This window comes from Lucilia cuprina, chromosome 6, assembly GCF_022045245.1.
Source record: "Lucilia cuprina isolate Lc7/37 chromosome 6, ASM2204524v1, whole genome shotgun sequence".
Taxonomy (NCBI): Eukaryota; Metazoa; Arthropoda; class Insecta; order Diptera; family Calliphoridae; genus Lucilia; species Lucilia cuprina.
In genome coordinates, this window is record NC_060954.1 from 10,562,453 (window position 1) to 10,584,889 (window position 22,437).

Here is a 22,437-nt window from a genome sequence, read left to right on the forward strand (position 1 = left end):
TTGTGTTAATATTGCGCACAAAAATGCTACCTTTGGAATCACTGGAAAATGTTGGAGCTTTAGCACCCACCGGTTCTAAAAAAGCTTTTATTTAAATTACCTGTTATTTGTTTAAGAAAATTTTAAACAAACTAATAGTACAGAACCAGTTGTGTAGAGTTCTAGAAAGTAAAATTAAACTTTAGCTAAGAAGTTTACCTAAAATATGGTACCGGATAAGCTTGGGCTTCACATGTTAGAGCTATAGTCTCATTGCGAGCTACAAAAATTGTAAATGTAGTAGCCACGCTGGGGAAAGAGGGAGCTTTATAGCCCAAAGGCTCTGTAAAGAATAATTGTGTTTAAACTTTTAAAGATTTTTAGGAAAAAAGCTTTTCGATAAACTGCCTTAATGTTGGAGTTTTTATATTGGGAATCAAAGCTTTAAGTTTTCAAAAGCTTTTATAACAAAAATCTCATTTAAAGCCTTAATAAAAGTCTAAATAAAATACTTTTGAATTAAAAAAAGCTTTTAAGTTTAGCTTTTAGAAGCTTTATTATAAACATAAAACGCTTTCAAGATATTTGCATTTAAAAGTTTTACTAACAATTTAAAACTTTTTCTAAAAAGTTTATTAAAGTTCAGAAAGCTTTTAGTTTTCAAAAGCTTTAATTATAAAAATCTTATTAAAAGCTCTAGTAAACAAAACCTTTATTAAGACTTTTACATAAAAGTCTTAATAAAAAACTTTTGAATTAAAAAAGTTTTTAAGTTTAACTTTCACAAGCTTAATTATAAAGATTTTCCACAAAAAACGCTTGCAAAATATTTGCATTCGAAAGCTTTATAAACAATTTAAAACATTTTCTAGAAAGTTTATTAAAGTAAGAAAACAAAAGCTTTTACAAAACGGTCTTAATAAAACACTTTCAAGTTTAGCTTTCAGAAGCTTAATTAAACACATTTTCTACAAAAACGTTTTTCTAAAAAGTTTATTAAAGTTCAGAGAGCTTTTTAAAATTTTGTTTAATTTCCTCTTTTTTAAAACTTTTCTTTTTTTATTATTTAAGACAATTTACCTAAAATATGGCACTGGATAAGCTTGAGCTTCACAAGTCAATGCTATCGTTTTGTTACTAGCAACAAACGCTGTAAATCTAGAGGCAATACTGGGAAATGAGGGAGCTTTAAAGCCAAGAGGTTCTGAAAATTTCAAAATCGATTATAAGACAATAAAATCTAAAGGTAATCTGACTGAATGTTGGCAATTTGTCGTAAAACTTTAATATGTTAACTTTTAATCTAAAGTTTTACCTAAAAAATGGCACCGGATAAGCTTGAGCTTGACATGTTAAAGCTAAAGTCGAATTAATGGCTGTATCGTAAGAAAAAGTCTTAACACCTCCAGGAAATGCGGGCTTTTTAGAGCCCATGGGTTCTGTAAAAGTTAAAATATATCAAATATTGTTTTGGAAAGATTTGGAATATTTGCCTGAATGTTGAAATTGAAATAGTTAATTACTTTGTTTAAGTAACGATTACTTTGTCTAAGTAACGATTGATATGTCTAAGTAACGAATTCCTGGGTCCAAGTAACCGTTTATTAAAGAAAACTGTTTAGTTTTTTACCATAATCACCTAAAAAATGGCACTGGATAAGCTTGAGCCTGACAGGTGAGCGCTAATGTTGCATTAATGGCAGCATGATGAGCAAAAGTTTGCACTTCCCCGGGAAAGGCGGGTTTCTTGGAACCCATAGGTTCTAATAGCAAAAAGAAATCGTATATATTATAGACTTAAGTTTTAGAAAATTGCCTTAAATGTTGAAGTAAAGGATCTGTTTACCTTATTATGGGCACCGGATAGGCTTGAGCTTGACATAATAGTGCAAAACTTAAACCCTGAGCTTTTTTAACTTATATGGAGGTGTACTCCAAAGAAAATGTAGGAGCTTTGGCACCAATAGGTTCTAAAAGTAAAGAAAATTCAGAAAATTTAAAATCAGGTTTTTTTTCCGCCCAGAAAACTGCCCGAATTGGTTTATGAGCTTTAATAATTAACAGTTCTAAAACTAGCACATAACCTTGATGTTATTTCAAAACAGGTTAAAGGTCAATGTTAATCATATCATAAGGTCAAGAGTAAATGAAACAAAAACAAAAGTATCAAGGACATTTTTTTAAAATTTTACTACCAATCAAGACGACAAAAAACAAAACGATTCAAAGTTAAAAATGCAACAAGTGAATGGGCCGAAGGCATTGGTATTATCGTGATAAAGTGTAAAAGAGAATGACAGAGACATAGACCACCCTATATACAACACAACAACAACACCCAACACCCTCTCAACGAGTGAGTAATCATTGATTAAACATGACCCAAAAACGTGCTTGAGTATTCATTCATAAAATAAATAACAAACTGGTTTTTTATGCTCTCACATAAACCTTCAAAAGAGAGAGCGAGAGAGGAAAAATTTGTTTGTTTTTTCCCCATTTGTTTTGCTCGCTCTATTCTAAACAATAAACCCACCAACCACCCTTCTCTTTAAAAAAAAGTAAATAATAACAACAAGTTGTTGTGTTCACTCTCTCTCTCTCTCTCTCTTCTTATTTTAAGGGGCATTTGTTATGGGAAATTTTCTCTCCACAGTCCTGCGCTTTACTATAAAAGAATAAATGAGAAAGCTAGCTTTTAAAAGAAAGAGATAGCTAGCAAACTAAAAACAGCTGTTCAATTAATAGAACCGCTATTTTCAATTCTTCAATTATCTTTTGTTCTTTGTTTACTTCATAAATTGGCACAACAAAAACAATACCGGGTAACTGGTTAGAGTTGTTGATGGGGGCACTTTTTATCACACAAACATACGCACAAAACTAAGAAGATGGCGTGTGGAGGGGTTTAAAGAGTGTCGTATACTTAATGTAAACAATTTATTTGTGTTTTTGCTTTATTTGCACTTAATTTTCGTTGTTGTTGTTGTAAAATATGCATGAATAAACTTGTTATACTTTTTGTTTTCATGTAGCTTTGTTTAAATTTGTATTCACTTCAATTTTTGCCGGTCTCCACCACAAGATGGAGTGAGCTGTCATAAAACGTGATTTTCTTTTTTTTCTATACGTAATAGTTTTGTTTGTCAATCTTGTTTTTTCAATACGTTTTTATTGTGTGTGTATATGTATATGTATTTTACTATTTCAGTTGTAGAGTTTGCGTAGGTATTGTTAAATACAAAATGTATGAATGAATATCGGAAAATGAGTGTAAATACATTTTACTATTAATATTAAAAGCTGTTCATTCGATTAATGATTTATTGGTCGTTAAAATCGGGTTAGAGTAAAATAATAGTGGAGGTTTACAAAATAAATAAACAGTTTTTTGGGTTATTTGGGCTTTAAATGTTGAAACTAGCAGTAATAATACATGATACCCTACAATGACGGTTAATATTTAAAAAATAACTTTCAGTTTGGTATTTAGACCACACTACAGTCTGCACTGTAATCTAGTCCAAAATCTGGTCTACACCATAAATGATAGTCTGAACTATAGTATAAAGTCTAGTCTATAGTCTAATCTAGTCTGTAGTGTAGTCTGTAGTCTAGCCTATGGTCTAGTCTCTAGTCTAGACTATAGTCTAGTCTATAGTCTAGTCTATAGTCTAGTCTATAGTCTAGTCTATAGTCTAGTCTATAGTCTAGTCTATAGTCTAGTCTATAGTCTAGTCTATAATCTAGTCTATATTCTAGTCTATAGTCTAGTCTATAGTCTAGTCTATAGTCTAGTCTGTAGTCTGGTCTATAGTCTAGGCTATAGTCTAGTCTATAGTCTGGTCTATGGTCTAGTCTATAGTCTAGTCTATAGTCTAGTCTATGGTCTAGTCTATAGTTTAGTCTATAGTCTAGTCTATAGTCTAGTCTATAGTCTAGTCTATAGTCTAGTCTACAGTCTAGTCTATAGTCTAGTCTATAGTCTAGTCTATAGTCTATTCTATAGTCTAGTGTTTAGTTTAGTCTATAGTCTAGTCTTTAGTCTAGTCTATAGTCTAGCCTATAGTCTTGTCATTTGTATAGTCTATTGACTGGACATAGAGTCATAGAGTGTTGTTCATAGTAGAGTCTATAGTATAATCTAGTAATAGTATGGTCTAGTATACAGTATAGTACATGGTCTGATCTGTAGTCTGGTCTATAGTATAGTCTGTAGTCTTTTTCTGAAGTGTAGTGTAGATTATTTTCTAGGCTATAGTCTAGTTTATGATCTAGTCTAAAATCTAGTCTAGGTCTCGTCTATATTCTGATCTAAGTCTATTTTCCATTCTATAATCTGTGGACTAGTACTTACAAGTCTAGTAATAGTGGTCAGTGCGTTAGTGTAGGGTATAAAAATCAGATATTTAAGACAAATATTTATTTTTACAAAATACAATAATAGCTTTTTTAACTTTCCTCACAGTTGTTTGATAATTTTTACCATTTTTTTTATCTACTATCCATGCAGCTGTCACGATTCGACAATTGCACTTTTAGCTAAACTATGTCGTAATCTATAAAAGCTATAGTTTATAAAAATATCACTACCTAAACACTGGCACTGGATATGCTTGAGCTGGACATAATATAGCAAAACTAACGCCCCATTTACGTTCAATACCAGACCATTTAACGTCACCAGACAAAGTGGGAGCCTTAGCGCTAACAGGTTCTTTAATCAATGAAACAAACAAATCAAACAAATTTAATTAAAAACTAAAATTGTGTAAAATTGCTTTAATCTAAATAACAACCTGAATGCTGGCACTGGATATGCTTGAGCTGGACAAAATAAAGCCAAATCATGCGATTGTAGACGTTCGATCCAGGAACGTTTGATGTCATGAGACAATAAAGTAGGAGCTTTACCCCCTACAGGTTCTATTTTAGAAGAAAAATTTTGAGTTTTACAAAATTTGCTATTCTTAAGGATTTTGAAAACTGTCTGAATTGTTGGCTTGATTTCTTACCTAAATAGTGGCGCTGGATAACCCTGAGCCGGACATAATAGAGAAATATCATTATTTTGTTTAAGTTCTAATGATTTTTGTTGCAAAGCGGGAGTTTTAGGGGGACTGCTTGAAATAGGCTCTAGAAATCAAAGGGAAATTGTTTAAGAATCTGAGAACTTCAATTAGAATCAGGAAACTACTAAATGTTGGTAGGAGCAATAAATTTAATAATTTTGAACATAAACCAGTTAGCAGAGTTTCAAACCAAAAAAGACGTATATAAAGTCCACAGTACACACTATAGTCTTGGCTTTAGTCTAGACTATAGTCATGTCTAAAGTCATGACTATAATCTACTCTTAAGCCAGTACTATAAACTTAAGACCAGTTTACTTTGATCTCTAGCACGGATCATATTTGTTAATATATGTTTACCTAAATAGGGGAGCTGGATAACCTTGAGCCGGACATAGTAGTGATATATCCGAATTCTGTTTCAATTCAAAGGGTTTACTCATTATAGATGGTATACGAGGAGCAGTACTGGAAACAGGTTCTAAATAGAAAATATACTTCAAAATCTATCAAAAAACTTTTAGCCAAGACCCTTTACAGATCAAGTTAGATAAAATTAAAAAAATATTTACAATAAATTGAAAACTGTCTGAATGTTTTATATTATTTCCGAAATACATAACCTAACGAAATGCCTACCTAAAACTTGGTGCTGGATAACCTTGTGCCGGACATAATATCGCTGAGCTAGCATGCAAGTCCACAACATTGGGTTTATAGGTTAAAGCATTGATTTTGGGAGGACTACTAGAAATGGGTTCTAAATAACAAATCAGAAGTTAATACCATATATTTTATCATAAAAATATTCTAAATAAAAATTTCTTGAAAACTGCCTGATATCTTTCTTACTAAAGCTTACCGAAAATTAGGTGCTGGATAACCTTGAGTTGGACATAAAATGGAAACACTTGAGTTTTGCTTAATACTTAAGGGTCTTGCACTAACGGGTGGCACTTTGGGGGCCGTGCTAGAAACGGGTTCTAAGAAAAGTTAATTTTTATTAAGAATTATTCAAAGGATTTCAATATTTTTAAAGAAAACTGCCAGAAGAATTAATTAATTAATTAATTAATTAATTAATTAATTAATTAATTAATTATTTAATTATTTAATTAATTAATTAATTAATTAATTAATTAATTTTTTTATTAATTTATATCAGCGGAAAGCCTATAGCGTAATCTGTAGTCTTGCTCTTAATCTAGTCTACAGTCTAGTCTATAGCCTAGTCTAAAGTGTAGTCTATGGTCTAGTCTATAATCTAGTCTATAGTCTAGTCATAGTCTAATCTATAGACTAGTCTATAGTCTAGTTTATAGTCTAGTCTATAGTCTAGTCTATAGTCTAGTTTATAGTCTAGTCTATAGTCTAGTCTATAGTCTAGTCTATAGTCTAGTCTATAGTCTAGTCTATAGTCTAGTCTATAGTCTAGTCTATAGTCTAGTCTATAGTCTAGTCTATAATCAAGTCTATATTCTAGTCTATAATCTAGTCTATAGCCTAGCCTATAGTCTCGTCTATAGTCTGGTCTATAGTCTAGTCTATAGTCTAGTATATAGTCCAGTCTATAGTCTGGTCTATAGTCTAGTCTTTAGTTTAGTCTATAGTCTAGTCTATAGTCTAGTCTTTAGCCTAGCCTATAGTCTAGTCTATAGTCTGGACTACAAATTGGTCTATAGTGTAGTCTATAGTCTGGTTTATAGTCTAGTCTATAATCAAGTCTATAGACTAGTCTGTAGTCTAATTTATAGTCTAGCCCATAGTCTAGTCTATAGCCTAGTATATATTCTTATCTATAGTCTAGTCTATAGTATAATCTGTAATCTAGTCTATAGTCTGGACTACAGTTTGGTCTATAGTCTAGTCTATAGTCTAGTCTATAGTCTAGTCTTTAGTCTACTCTATGGTCTAGTCTATAGTCTAGTCTTTAGTCTATTCTATAGTCTAGTCTATAGTATAGTCTATAGTCCTGTCTATAGTCTAATCTATAGTCTAGTCTATTGTCTAGTCTATAGTCTGATCTATAGTCTAATCTATAGTCTGGTCTATAGTCTAGTATAGTCTATAATCTAGTCTACAGTTTAGTCTATAATCTAGTCTATAGTCTAGTTTACAGTCTAGTCTATAATCTAGTCTACAGTCTAGTCTATAGTCTAGTCTATAGTCTAGTCTATAGTTTAGTCTATAGTCTAGTCTATAGTCTAGTCTACAGTCTAGTCTATAGTCTAGTCTATAGTCTAGTCTATAGTCTAGTCTATAGTCTAGTCTATAGTCTAGTCTATAGTCTAGTCTATAGTCTAGTCTATAGTCTAGTCTATAGTCTAGTCTATAGTCTAGTCTATAGTCTAGTCTATAGTCTAGTCTATAGTCTAGTCTATAGTCTAGTCTATAATCTAGTCTAGTCTATAGTCTAGTCTATAGTCTAGTCTATAGTCTAGTCTATAGTCTAGTCTATAGTCTAGTCTATAGTCTAGTATATAGTATAGTCTATAGTCTAGTATATAGTCTAGTCTATAGTCTAGTCTATAGTCTAGTCTATAGTCTAGTCTATAGTCTAGTCTATAGTCTAGTCTATAGTCTAGTCTACAGTCTAGTTTATAGTCTAGTCTATACTCTAGTCTATACTCTAGTCTATAGTCTGGTCTACAGTCTAGTCTATAGTCTAGTCTATAGTCTAGACTATAGTCTAGTCTATAGTATAGTCTATAGACTTGTCTATAGTCTAGGGTATAGTCTAGTCTATAGTCTAGTCTATACTCTGGTCTATAGTCTAGTCTATAGTCTAATCTATAGTCTAATCTATAGTCTAATCTATAGTCTAGTCTATAGTCTAGTCTATGGTCTAGTCAATAGTCTAATCTATAGTCTAGTCTATAGTCTAATCTATAGTCTAATCTATAGTCTAGTCTATAGTCTAGTCTATAGTCTAGTCTATAGTCTAGTCTATAGTCTAGTCTACAGTCTAGTCTATAGTCTAGTCTATAGTCTAGTCTATAGTCTATTCTATAATTTAGTCTATAGTCGACTATATAGTATAGTTAGTAGTCTATAATCTAGACTTAAATCGATTTAACTATTAATAATACATACATATGTATAAATATATTATGCTATAGTGAATTACTATCAGCTATTGTGAATGAAATTTTTAAATTTAAGGATTTTACCTAAATATGGGCACTGGATAACCTTGAGCTGGACATAGTAAAGCAAAAGTGGATTTCATAGGAAACGATTTCATATCGAATTTGGCAGAAGATATAACTTTAGGTATAGTGCTGCTAATAGGTTCTGAAAATCGGAATTTAAAATAAGCAAAATCAAGCAAAAAATTTAGAAATATCATAGAAAACTGTCTGATTGTTGATATTTGTTATTGCAAACATGAAATTTATCTTAAAATTATTATAGATTATTTGCAAAATGTACCTAAAATGTGGCACTGGATAGCCCTGGGCCGGGCACATTAGCGAAACTGTGCCATTAATTAGAACAAATTCTAGGGCATTTTTCTGTATTAAAGCTACACGAGGAGCTGCACCACTAATGGGTTCTAAAAGATGAAATGAATAGTAAATTAGCAAAATTTTAAAAATGAAGATATGTCACTTAATGAAAACTGCCGGAATTCGGGAAATATTAACGTAAAACAATTTTTGACCATAATTGACAACACTTTTTTTTAATATTTACCTAAAATTTGGTACCGGATATCCCTGTGCAGGACACATAAGTGCCACTGAATTTCGTAGTGAAACAAATTCTAAACCAGTTTTTTGCATGGAAGCTACACGGGGAGCAGCACCACTAATAGGTTCTAGGAGAGATTTAATTATGAAGTTATATTCGAATTATAAATAACACAATGAAAACTGCCTGAAGTTGGGAAATAAGTATGAGAACCCAAGATCGAACCCTTGACTTTTTAAAGATTTCAAAGCAGAACAGTAGAAGACTCCCTTATAGGACTCCTTATATATTCTATAATTTACCTAAAAAATGGCACTGGATAAGCTTGAGCTGGACACAGTAAAGTCGCGCTTTTATTATAATGTATATCAATATTACGGGTCTTATCACCGGAGGTTAAACGTGGACTAACTGAGCCAACGGGTTCTGAAAATTTCAATAAATTGAATTAAATAAATTGGAATGAAGTTAAAACCTTTGTAGAAATGAAAACTGCCAAAATGTTGTTGCTATATGTGGGAAAATGTGGACCCATTTTTATGCTCTTTTAATTTGATCATTCTTTCGAAGAATTCTTACCTAAAAAATGGCACGGGATATGACTGAGCTGGACATAAGAGAGTGGTATCTTGCTTTTCTTTTGAACGTACCATATTTAGCTCATCTTGTGCATTTATTTTAGGACCAACACTGCCCATAGGTTCTAAAATTTGTTATATATAATATGGAAAGGTTACAAAAATATTTAGAATATACTTTCAAAAGTGTAATTGTTTAAAGAATTGTTTGAAACTAGTTCTGAAATTGTTCTTAACTATTGAATTTTAAACCTGAATGTTGGGGTTTAACACGATCGATTCCTATATATTAAACAAGGGAAATGTCTGAATATAATTTTTGAGTTTAAAGCATTTGATATCGAACAAGTACATATAGTTCCGAAGATGCTCTTGGTAAACAGAAATTACTATTGCGAGACTAAATTTTGACTTCCTTCCTATAGTATTATTGATTTTTTCCCATCCGATTTCTTGCCGATAGCTGTGTTAGAGCAATTTTTCTAAAAAATCCTTAGTTTTCTGAACTATTACCTGAAAAAGGGCACTGGATAAGACTGTCCCGGACAAAATAGAGTAATACTTTTACCCAAACTTGCCTCGGCATTTTTCAAACGATTCTCTACCGATATTTTGGGCGCCACACTGCCCAGTGGTTCTACAAGGTGATATAATAACATTTAATAAGATATATACTACAATCTGGTCACTATATCTGGTTATTTGGAGAAATCGTTTAACCAGTTATAGGGACTTTATTTAGTATTATAACTGCCTGAATTGTTGTTGTATTAAATTATCAATACCTGTAACTGGGCATAGGATATGCTTGAGCTGGACAAAACATGGTAAAGGTGTCATTTTCTTTAGCTGCGGCATCTCTTAAACGTTCGCCTACACTAATTTTGGGACCAACATGACCCACTGGTTCTAAAGAAAAAATTTGCGTGAAAAAAACAAAGTGGTTTTAAAAGAGGTATAAAGGCAGATTCGAAAGGATCCTATAAAATTATCTATATAGAGTTTGACACTTTCAAAATCTCCTTTTTTGTTCAGAGACTTCTTTTATAATATCGAACAAAATGGGATTTTTAAGAATGTCAAAGTCCAGATATAAAAATTAATGAATTCTTTGGCATCTTAGCCTTAATCCTCCTCACTTCTTTTATCTATACATTAACATCAATTGTTTTAAGAAAACTGCTTGAATATGCTTGATATATTTCACCGAAATTTGGGATTAAAATTTTTATATCTGATTTATTTTCAAATTTTACCTAAAAATTGGCACCGGATACGATTGAGCGGGACAGAAGATACTAACTGTTCCGTTAATAATAATTTCTGCATCATTGCGTCTATTAGACAAGTTAATTTTGGGTGCCACACTGCCCATGGGTTCTATAAAATATATAGAATTAATATATAATTTCTTTAAAACTTAAGAGATATTCACAAATATAAAGTAAACCTTAACCAAAACTTTCTCTGAATGTTGGTAAGGCAGTAACGCACAAAAGATCTTGTTAAACAGAAAGAAGATCGAGCCATCTTTAGCTCGAACTCGCTTCGAATGAGAATAACAGACTTTAAATATTAAATTTAATTGTGTGTCTTTTAATTATTGCCTCAATATGGTGAAACAAGATCAAGCGATCTCTCGAGAACTCTCTCTCTCTGTATAATTCTGAATGATCTTTTCAAAATTTACTAGAAATTGTTAGTGAGAGAAAAACTCTACTATGCTCTTTCTTCAAATAGAAATTATACTCCAAGATCAGTTCTCAAAAGTGATCTTTTGATCCTTAGTTGACAAAGAGTATAGTCCTCAAATTATATCAGATTTGCCTCTCAATTTCTCAGGAATTTCTACTAATTACAGGACAAAACTAGGACCTATGCAAATATAAAAATCATCATACTTTAGGATCAAATCAGATTTCAAGATCAGATCGCATAGTCAGAATAAGTGATCGTTTAAAAGAATCAACATCTCTATTTAACGATTTCACTTTAATGAGAGAAATAACACCAGGCTCTTCCCAAAGATAGAAATCATAACAAGAGATCAAGTAACTATACAAACGCATGTAAGAGATCTGGTAATTCTCAGTTAACGATCTCCATTTGAAGAAGAGTAGTCACCAAAAAACCTAGAATTTCCTAGCAATTTCTATCAAGTTGAAGACCAGGAACTTAGGCCTAAAGGCATACTTCAAGATCAGCCCCTCTTATTTAATATTAATCCATATAATTAACTATTAAAAGAGATCTCTTAATAATTTAGCTTTTCCTACCTAAATACCGGCACCGGATACGATTGTGCTGGACAGAAAATACTTAATGATGTGTTTACACTAGCCTCAGCATCTTTGCGTCTCTCACCCACACTTATTTTGGGTCGAACACTAGCAACAGGCTCTAAAGCAAAAAACGAAAAAAAGTCACGAAAAATGTATGAGTCACATGCAAACATACTAAGACTGAAAACAAAAACATAACGGTAAAACTATAGTTTTGGACTTAAAGAAAACTTTGTTGCCTTTTGATGTTGGATTAGGAGGTATTTAAAATGTTATTATGTTTTTCACACAATAAGCTTAAATAGAACAGGAAAGAGTAAAGCGTTATAGCTAATAAAGTGTTCTGAAGCAGGGGGGCGGTTGAGGTAATGTAAAAGTTAGAAAAATTTGTGGTTAATATTTCCTGAGAATATTTTGCTAGAAATAAGCTAATACCAATTTATAAACAAATATAAATGAAATGATAAAAATAGCAGAAGTTTTCGTTTGAAACATCCACTAGATTATCACCTGGTAATCTATATGGTAAACAATAAATTTAGGAAGTAATCAATGAAATATCATTATAACAAACCTGTAAGCCGGCACGGGAAAAGATTGAGCTGGACAAAATAAGGCCACAGTGGCATTTAAATTCACAGCTGACTTTTGCAATTGTTCCGAAAGGCTAACTTTAGGTCCAACACTACCCAAAGGTTCTAAGATAAACAAAGAGCAATACAATAACTAAAGTTATTATAAATCTACAGATGTGATAGATAAAGAACTCTTAATAGAGTAAATTTTGTGCTAACTGCTCTAGAACAATGATGACTATTGATACAAGAATCTCTTTCTAGCCACCACCCGCTCTACATTCTGAATGTTGGGACTTTCGGTACTAAAGTTTTCATTCATGCATTTTTCTTCTCAAATATTTACCTATAAAATGGCACTGGATATGCTTGAGCTGGACAGAGTAATGTAATTTCTTTGCCTTGGTAAACAGTGTCAGATATTAAACTCTCTTTTTTATTAACACGAGGTCCTACACTGCCCACGGGTTCTAAAATTATGATTAAATTTCAAAAATAATTGAAGAATTATAAGAGTAACTGTTAATAAAAACTTTGACTGAATGCTGGGACGTTCATTTATGAAATATCAAAAATTGGACAATTTGTGATTATTTTTAAATAAAACTATAAATTTTGACTTTATTTAGTCTATAGTCTGGGCTATAGTGTAGTCTATATTCAGGACTACAGTATAGTCTTGTTTTCTGGACCACAGTCTAGATTATAGTCTTGAATACAAACCAGACCATAGTCTGGACTAAAATATAGTAAATATTCCGGACTATGGTCTAGTCCATATTCTGGAATATGGTTTAATCAAGTCTATAGTCTAGTGAATGGTCTTGACTATAGCCAAGTCTAAAGTCTAATCTATAGTGTGTAGTCTATAGTCTAGTCTATAGTCTAGTCTAGTCTAGTCTATAGTCTTGTCTATAGTCAAGTCTAGTCTATAGTCTAGTCTATAGTCTAGTCTATAGTCTAGTCTATAGTCTAGTCTATAGTCTAGTCTATAGTCTAGTCTATAGTCTAGTCTATAGTCTAGTCTATAGTCTAGTCTATAGTCTAGTCTATAGTCTAGTCTATAGTCTAGTCTATAGTCTAGTCTATAGTCTAGTCTATAGTCTAGTCTATAGTCTAGTCTATAGTCTAGTCTATAGTCTAGTCTGTAGTCTATATTCTAGTCTAAAATCTAGTCTAGTCGATAGTGTTGTCTGTAGTCTACTCCATATTCTAGTCTATTGTCTATAGTGTAGCCTAATCTATTCTATAATCTAGCCTATAGTGGGTAGCTCAGTGACCTCAAAACCTATAAAACCCTTTACTTCATTATTTACCTGTAAAATGGCACCGGATATGCTTGAGCTGGACATAGAAGTGTTACTTCTTTGCCTTGATATATCGTATCTGAATTTAAATTATCATTCTTATTGACTCTAGGACCAACACTACCTACCGGTTCTGGAAAATTAAATTGAAATTATTTTCTAAGGACTTGCTACTTATTTTTGTTAAACTTAAAGTACTGAATGTTGGGATAGAGAAAATCCTATTGAATTTCTGATAAAAAATACTTTAGAAATAGAAAAAACTTGTCTTTAAAATAAAATACCTAAATATGGGTACCGGATAAGCTTGGGCTGGACATAAAACAGCTATACTTTTACCCATAGCTATGGTATCAAAATCAAAACTATCTTTTTTATTAACTCTAGGTCCAACACTGCCCATAGGTTCTAGAAAATAGAGAGAAATATAGAAAAATATCAAAAGGCTAAATGATATATGTATATATAGTTGTGAATCAACTTCTAGAGATATGCTATAAACTTATTTATATAAAAACTGCACATGCACGGGAAAGGCTTGCACGGGACATTGTAGAGCCATAGTATTATTAATTTTAACTTTCTCATGACTAAATTCATCTTTGTGATTTACACGAGGAGCCACACTGCCTAAGGGTTCTAGGAGCGAATGTTTTTAAATAAATATTGATAATTTTTTCTTTAGATTCTGAAAGAAAACTGCCGGAATATAGTTTTGGTATATGAATTACCTATAATGGGGCACTGGATAAGCTTGAGCTGGACATTGTATAGCCAAAGTGCCATTTGCTTTAATTTTATCATGATTAAATTCATCTTTACGACTGACCCGTGGAGCCACACTGCCAATGGGTTCTAAATTTTTGGTTAATAAAGATTTTTTTTAAAAATTGAAGTAAACATTAAGAAAAACTGCCTAACATGTTGGGTTAGATATAAGTTAAGGATCTGATCAGTTGTCTTAAATTGAATTACCTAAACAATGGCACTGGATAAGATTGAGCGGGACATATTAAAGCAAATGAAGTATTGGAAATTTTTAAATAATTTGAAAAAATCATATAATTAACTGTTACCTATAAGCTGGCACTGGATACGACTGAGCTGGACATAGTAGAGCCAGTGAGTTATTTGAATTGCCCCAAAATATTCCCACTTTATCTTTGATTTCAACTTTTGGTCGCACTGAGGCCACAGGTTCTAAACATTGTAAATTTAACAAATTTTTTATTAGATAATGAAAATTTAAAATATAAAACTGCTTGAGATGTTAGGAAAACCGGGTTTGTTTGTTCATAAAAAGTTCACAAGAGAACATCACTACCGATCTCTGCTCTACATTCTCTTTTATTTTGTCAAAATTCTGTTGATTTTAATTACCTAAACGCTGGCATTGGATAACCTTGAGCTGGACAGACTAAACTTAAAGATGAACCCAGTTTATTGGTAGACATTTTGAGCTTATCATTCAGATCTACTTTGGGTGCCACTGAGCCCAAAGGTTCTAAAAATAATAGAAAAAATAGATTTTTGTTTGAAGAAAAATTTAAAATTAAGAGAAAACTGCCGAAATGTCTTCCTTAAGTCAATTTAACTATAGTTTAAGCTATAATCTAGACTATAGATTGAAGTATAATCTGAGCTATAATCTTATCTTGTTCTTAACTTGATTTTAATCTAAACTATAGTCTGAACTATAATCATAGATCAAAATATCAACTACAGTATGAAATATAAACCAGGATTATAGACTGCACGATAATCTGGACTATAGGCTGAACTATAGTCTGATTTATTTACCTGAAGACTTAAATCATGTAAACTACATGAGATCTGCTAAATGCTGCTAAATATATCAGAATCAAATCAAAACATGCCCTTCAGATATATTGCCCGTATTTTCTATAAAGATTTCATTATACAAATTACCTAAAAGCCGGCATCGGATAACCTTGGGCGGGACAAACTAAACTCAAGGAAGAACCCTTACGATTTAATGAAATTTTTACTTTATCTGCCAAATCCACTTTAGGAGCAACTGAGCCCAAAGGTTCTACAAGATAGACAAAAATTCGGAACATAAAATAAAGATTTTGGAATATCAAATTAAAATTTCACTTTTAAATTTTAACCTAAAAACTGCCTGAATATATATTTTAGTAAAATTACCTAAAAATCGGCTTGGGATAGGCCTGACCCGGACAAGTGATACTCATAGAGCTGTTAGATTTGCGCGATACAAATTTTAATTTATCATCGGTATCAATTTTGGGAGCCACCGAGCCCAAGGGTTCTTTAAAAAGAAAATATAAAAAACATTGCTTGATATAGCTCTTTGCCGATAACTGGTTTAAGAAATATCTTTAATGATTTCTATTAAAAACTGTCTGAATGTTATTTAAATTCAAAAAATGTTTATTTTAAAGTTGCTTATATTTCAATTACCTATAAAATGGCATAGGATAAGATTGGGCCGGACATAACAGATTAAAGTCTTGACCCTTAGGCTTATTAGTCCAATTAATACGATCTTTTTCATCGATACGGGGTGCTACACTGCCCATGGGTTCTATAACAAAGGGGAATAAATGATATACACATAGGAAACACATTTCGATCCTTGTAATATAAATTCAAAACTTCCTGAATGTTTTCTTAACTCTATTCCCAAACGAAGAAAATAATTTACCTATAAAATGGCATAGGATAAGATTGGGCCGGGCATAACAAATTCAAATCCTCTCCCTTAGGTTTATCTAACCATGTTATACGATCTTTAACATCAACACGAGGGGCCACACTGCCCATGGGTTCTGAGATTTAAAACAAAATAAATACAAATTTTTATAAAACGTGATAAGGGATAATAATTCTAACTGACTCTGATTGTTGGGATATAGCTTTTTAACAAAATCATCGGTTTACCTATAAAATGGCACAGGATAAGCTTGTACCGGACATTGTAAAGCCATACTTTGATGAATATTTGTCCGGGCATTGGTTATTTCATCTTTAATGTTAACTTTTGGTGCAACAGATCCCATGGGTTCTTGAGTTTAAGAGGTTATAGAGTAATAAGTTTATTTTTATAAAAAATTAGAATAAATAAAAAGTTTTTTAAACGGCCTGAATGCGGTAAAGGGTTTCTGAGTTCTAGATAAATTATACAGACAACAGAAATGGGTCTAAATTTGAGACTCTAGTCTTGTCCATAGTTTAGTCTCGACTATAGGCTGTTCTATAGTCTCGACTATAGACTGTTCTATACTCTCGACTATAGACTGTTCTATACTCTCGACTATAGACTGTTCTATAATCACGACTATAGACTGTTCTATAATCACGACTATAGACTGTTCTATAGTCTCGACTATAGACTGTTCTATAATCACGACTATAGACTGTTCTATAGTCTCGACTATAGACTGTTCTATAGTCTCGACTATAGGCTGTTCTATAGTCTCGACTATAGACTGTTCTATAGTCTCGACTATAGACTGTTCTATAGTCTCGTCTATAGACTGTTCTATAGTCTCGACTATAGACTGTTCTATAGTCTCGACTATAGACTGTTCTATAGTCTCGACTATTGACTGTTCTATAGTCTCGACTATAGACTGTTCTATAGTCTCGACTATTGACTGTTCTATAGTCTCGCCTATAGACTGTTCTATAGTCTCGATTATAGACTGTTCTATAGTCGGGACCATATACTGTTTTCCTATAGGACATTCTTTGTTGATATCTCTTCTTAAGATCTCTAAATCAACTTTAAATCTTACCTAAAAATTGGCACCGGATAAGATTGAGCCGGACAAATGAGTGCTTTATCTTGATGCAGACGCACCCGCGCATAAGTAAACTCATCGCGAGTATCAACTTTAGGAGCAACACTACCCATAGGTTCTAGAAATTTGAATTATCAAGATCAAGATTTTGGAAAGAAAGAATGAACTTTTTACTAGAAAACTGCTTGAATATTATTCTAGAATGGTTATAAAGAAGTGGGTTATAAAGTAGTGGGCACCGTTTCAAACAAGAACTATTTATAACTGTTAGTACCCACCTAACTATTGGCACTGGAAAGGCCTGACCGGGACATTTCATGCTATAATCTTCCCCTAGTCGTACTTGCAAAGCTTGAAATTTATCATTGAAACTGGTGATTTTGGGAGGAACCGATCCCAAAGGTTCTAAAATTAAGAAATTAATAATGATTTATAGGTAAATGAAAGACAAACTACTGGAAAAGTGTTTTACTGCTAGAATGTTGGGAGCTCAAAATTACCTTACAACTGGCACCGGAAAAGCTTGACCGGGACATTTCATGCTGTAGTCATGGCCCAATCTTACTTGTAAAGCTTGGAACTTATCATGAAAACTGGTGATTTTGGGAGGGACGGAGCCCAATGGTTCTAGTTGAAAAAATTTTTGGTTTATGATAATAATAAACTATTTTTGTGGTTATGAAAAGTTTGCTAAAGGTTGGAATAGGTTTTTCTTTTGGAAAATATGGTTCGAAAAATTTAATAAGACTTTTAAATTTTGACTCTCACCTTACTATAGGCACTGGAAAAGCTTGGCCTGGACACTTCATAGCATAACTCTCATTAAGCTTAACTTGTAACACTTGAAATTTATCATGAAGACTGGTAATTTTTGGGGGTACTGAGCCCAAAGGTTCTTAAGTAATAGAGAAATTTTGTTTGTAATTAAAATTTTAATACTAATCATATCTATTGCCTGAATGTTTGGATGTTACATGGAAAATTGTATTACCTTACTATTGGCACCGGGTACGCTTGACCGGGACATTGCATGGCAAATTCTAGACCCTGTAAGACCTCGGTCTTTTGCAGCTTGTCGTTGAGATTGGGTATTTTGGGAGCTACCGAACCCAGGGGTTCTAAAGGATATGAATTGGTGGTTTAATGATCTTAATTTTAAGAAATATAACCGCCTGAATGTTTTACTAGGGTCCTTTTAAAGTTTTTATTTAGATTAGATATTAATGCTTGTTTACCTTACTACCGGTACCGGATAGGCTTGTCCGGGACACTGCATGGCATATTGTGAGTTTTGTGAAACTACGACAATTTGTGATTTATCATTTAAGTTGGGTATTTTGGGGGCCACGGATCCCAGGGGTTCTAATAACAAGAGAAATGTGATATTACAAAAATTGTTCCTTAAAAAACGGGGAACAACTGCCTGAATGTTTATTAGGAACTAAAAACTGTCAAATATTTTAATGGATCATCAGTTCTAGCTTTACCAGAACTTTTAGTAAGAAATGCCGTATTATTTTGCTAGAATTGGTTTCCTATTATATATTTCTATTTACCTGACTATAGGCACCGGATAAGCTTGACCTGGACATTGCATGGCATATTCAAGGCCAAGCCGAACTTCCATAGTACGTACCCTTTCGAGTAAATTCATTTTAGGGGGCACACTGCCCAAAGGTTCTAAAAATATTCAAACAAATCTCTTTAGGAAATTCAAAAACATTCATATAAAAACTGCCCGAATATTGTTATGTTAATGTAGTCCAATTTTACCTATAAACCGGTATCGGATATGCCTGACCCGGACACTTGAGACTCAAACTCTCCGATAAATGTACGCGAGCATTTTTAAATTCATCATCAATGCTAACTTTAGGCGGTACACTACCAATGGGTTCTGTAAGATCAAAAATCTATAAAATCTAGTGTTAAAAAAGAACCAAAACCTGAATGTTGGGTTTGATCGCTAAAGCGAGAGTAAATGTCTTCAGTTACCTATAAATCGGTATGGGATATGATTGTGCGGGACATTTAAGACTTAAACTTTGACCCAAATTTGCTCGAGCATTGGCTATTTCATCGTCTATACTAACTTTGGGCGGAACACTGCCAATGGGTTCTGAAAATTAAAATTTTAGTAAAATTTCAAAATTTCAATTGGATCAGCTTCAGAAAAACTGCCTTAATGTTGATGATTTTCTTGGGTCACTTGTAATTAAACCATTTTAATGAATTACCTAAAAGCTGGCATTGGATACGATTGAGCAGGACACAGTAGAGCAAAATCTATACTTTTAGATATTTCACGTGTTTGTAATTTATCCTGAACATTAATTTTGGGTTTAACACTGCCCAGGGGCTCTAAAGGAAAATATTTACAAGATATTAAATAAACATTTCGAATAGTTGACTAAAAAAACTGCCTGAATATTTTAAAGGATTTATGTACCTAAAAGCCGGCATCGGATACGATTGAGCCAAACACAGTAAAGCATAATCCTCATTCAAGTTCACATCTATAAATTGATGTTTATCTTGAACGTTAACCTTGGGTCTAACACTGCCCAGAGGCTCTAGAAAAAGTATAAATGTGTTAAAACGAATTTGAGGGAAATATTTTCTCGTTAGAAACCTAAATGTTGGGTGGGTTGAAACTATAATAATTTAAATATTTTACCTAAAATATGGCGTGGGATAGGCTTGAGCCGGACACAGTAAACTTAAGCTTTGATTAGATTTACTTTTAATATGTTTGAAATCTTCACCAGTTGAGATTTTAGGGCTTACACTGCCCATGGGTTCTAAAAATATATATATTTTATAGATTAGAATTAAGTTAGAGAAACTGTCTATAGTCGAGACTAAAGAACAGTCTATAGTCTCTACTATAGTCTCTACTATATACTGTTCTATAGTCTCGAGTATAACCTGTTCTATAGTCTCGACTATAGACTGTTCTATAGTCTCGACTATAGACTGTTCTATAGTCTCAACAATAGACTGTTCTATAGTCTCGACTATAGACTGTTCTATAGTCTCGACTATAGACTGTTCTATAGTCTCGACTATAGACTGTTCTATAGTCTCGACTATAGACTGTTCTATAGTCTCGACTATAGACTGTTCTATAGTCTCGACTATAGACTGTTCTATAGTCTCGACTATAGACTGTTTTATAGTCACGACTGTAGACTGTTCCATGATCTCGACTATAATGTCGTTGAAAGACTTTATTTTTTATTATAGAGTCGACTACAGATTCTACAATATGCTATATAAAGTATAAAACGAATAAACTGCCTAAATTAGGATAAGGTATCTTAATATCGCTCCTTAAACTGAAAATTCCTATTTGATAACTTCTCACAAATCTTACCTAAAATACGGTGTAGGATAAGCTTGAGCTGGGCATATCAAACTTAAACTTTCTGATTCCTTAACCTTCGTATGTTTAACATCTTCACCTGTCGAAACTTTAGGACTAACACTGCCCATGGGTTCTTTAATATAAAATCATAACAATTATTTCTGAAATTTATTTTCTATATATCACATTGAAAACTGCCTTAAACATTAGCTAGGACCTTAAAAAATTACCTAAATATTAATACCGGATAAGCTTGAAAAGGGCACAAGAGAGTAACACTTTTATTTGCATAAACCTTAACTGAACGTGAATCATCACCTGAGGTTAAGCGAGGTGCTACACTAGCAATGGGCTCTAGAGAGAATATATATATTGAATTCTTAATTAAAACGAAAACTGCTTGTAAGTTTGGGTTTATAGCGATTACCTAAAAAATGGCACCGGATAAGCTTGAGCTGGACATAAAAGTGTAGCCTTTTGTTGTAATCTAACTTTGGGAGTTTTAATATTATCATCACCACCAGTTATTTTGGGTCTAACAGAGCCGAGGGGTTCTAAATTGAAAAAAAAAAACAATTTTTTATATACTCAAAATTATTTTCGCTAATTTTTAATAACTGAAAACTTTATGAATGTTGTTTTTTCTATGGGTTTACCTAAAAAATGGCACCGGATAGGCTTGGGCCGGACACAATAATGTAGCTTTTTTGTGTAAATAAACTTTAACTATACGTGATTCATCGCCAGATGTTAACTTTGGTAAAACACTAGCAACTGGTTCTGTACAAAGATAATAATTAGGATTAAATAAAAATAAGCGGTGAAAGAGGTACTTAATCTATCAGTTTCTCTTATTTCAAAACTCAAACAAATGTTGGGATAGACTTTTGTAACGATATTCATAATTTACCTAAAAAATGGCACCGGATATGCTTGAGCTGGACATAATAATGTTATTGTTAGGCTGGCCGCAATATCGATCACTTTTATATCATTGCCGCTTAATAGACGTGGTCCTACACTGCCCACGGGTTCTGTGTAGAAGTATTATACAATTTTTTTTACCGATTTTTCATTAAAAGAATAAAAAACTGCCTGATTACTGGGATTGTAAACTTTTTTGATTTTGATATGTAAACTATAGACTGGACTATAGTCTAAATTATAATATGGATCATGATCAATAGACTGAACTATAGCATAGACTACAGGACTATGTTTTGGATTATAGTCTGAGATATAGTTTCGACTATAGGTTAGACCAAAGTCCACTTTTTTATAGTCCATAGACCATAAACTGTTCTATAGTCTTGATTTTCGGCTGTTCATAGCCTCTACCTAAGACTCTTCTAACTAGTTTAGTCTCAACTATAGACTCTTCTACAGACAAGACTATAGACACTTCTATAGACACGACAATAAACTCTTCTACAGTCAAGACTATAGACTCTTTTATAGTCTCGATCATAGACTCTTCTATAGTCAAGACTATAGACTCTTTTATTATAGAGTCATCTATAGGCAACACTTTATACTCTTCTATAGTCAACACAATAGGCTCTTCTCTAGCCAAGACTGTAGACCCTTAAATAGTTAAGAGAATAGTCTATAGTCGAGACTATAGAACAGTCTATAGTCAAGACTATATAACATTCTATAGTCGAGACTATAGAAGTGTCTATAGTCGAGACTATAGAAGAGTCTATAGTCGAGACTATAGAAGAGTCTATAGTCGAGACTATAGAAGAGTCTATAGTCTTGACTGTAGAAGAGTCTATAGTCGAGACTATAGAAGA

The 22,437-nt window shown here is 32.6% G+C and overlaps 1 protein-coding gene across 1 annotated transcript in view; it reads right to left on the reverse strand.

The window, feature by feature from the left end:
• The window catches only part of LOC124420485 (Down syndrome cell adhesion molecule-like protein Dscam2), a 121,501-nt gene that overhangs the window by 27,726 nt on the left and 71,338 nt on the right, over window positions 1-22,437 (reverse strand). The window contains exon 6 of the mRNA XM_046953374.1: window positions 21,069-21,195. Coding sequence (XP_046809330.1) covers window positions 21,069-21,195 — 127 coding nt within the window. The remainder of the gene's footprint in view (window positions 1-21,068; window positions 21,196-22,437) is intronic.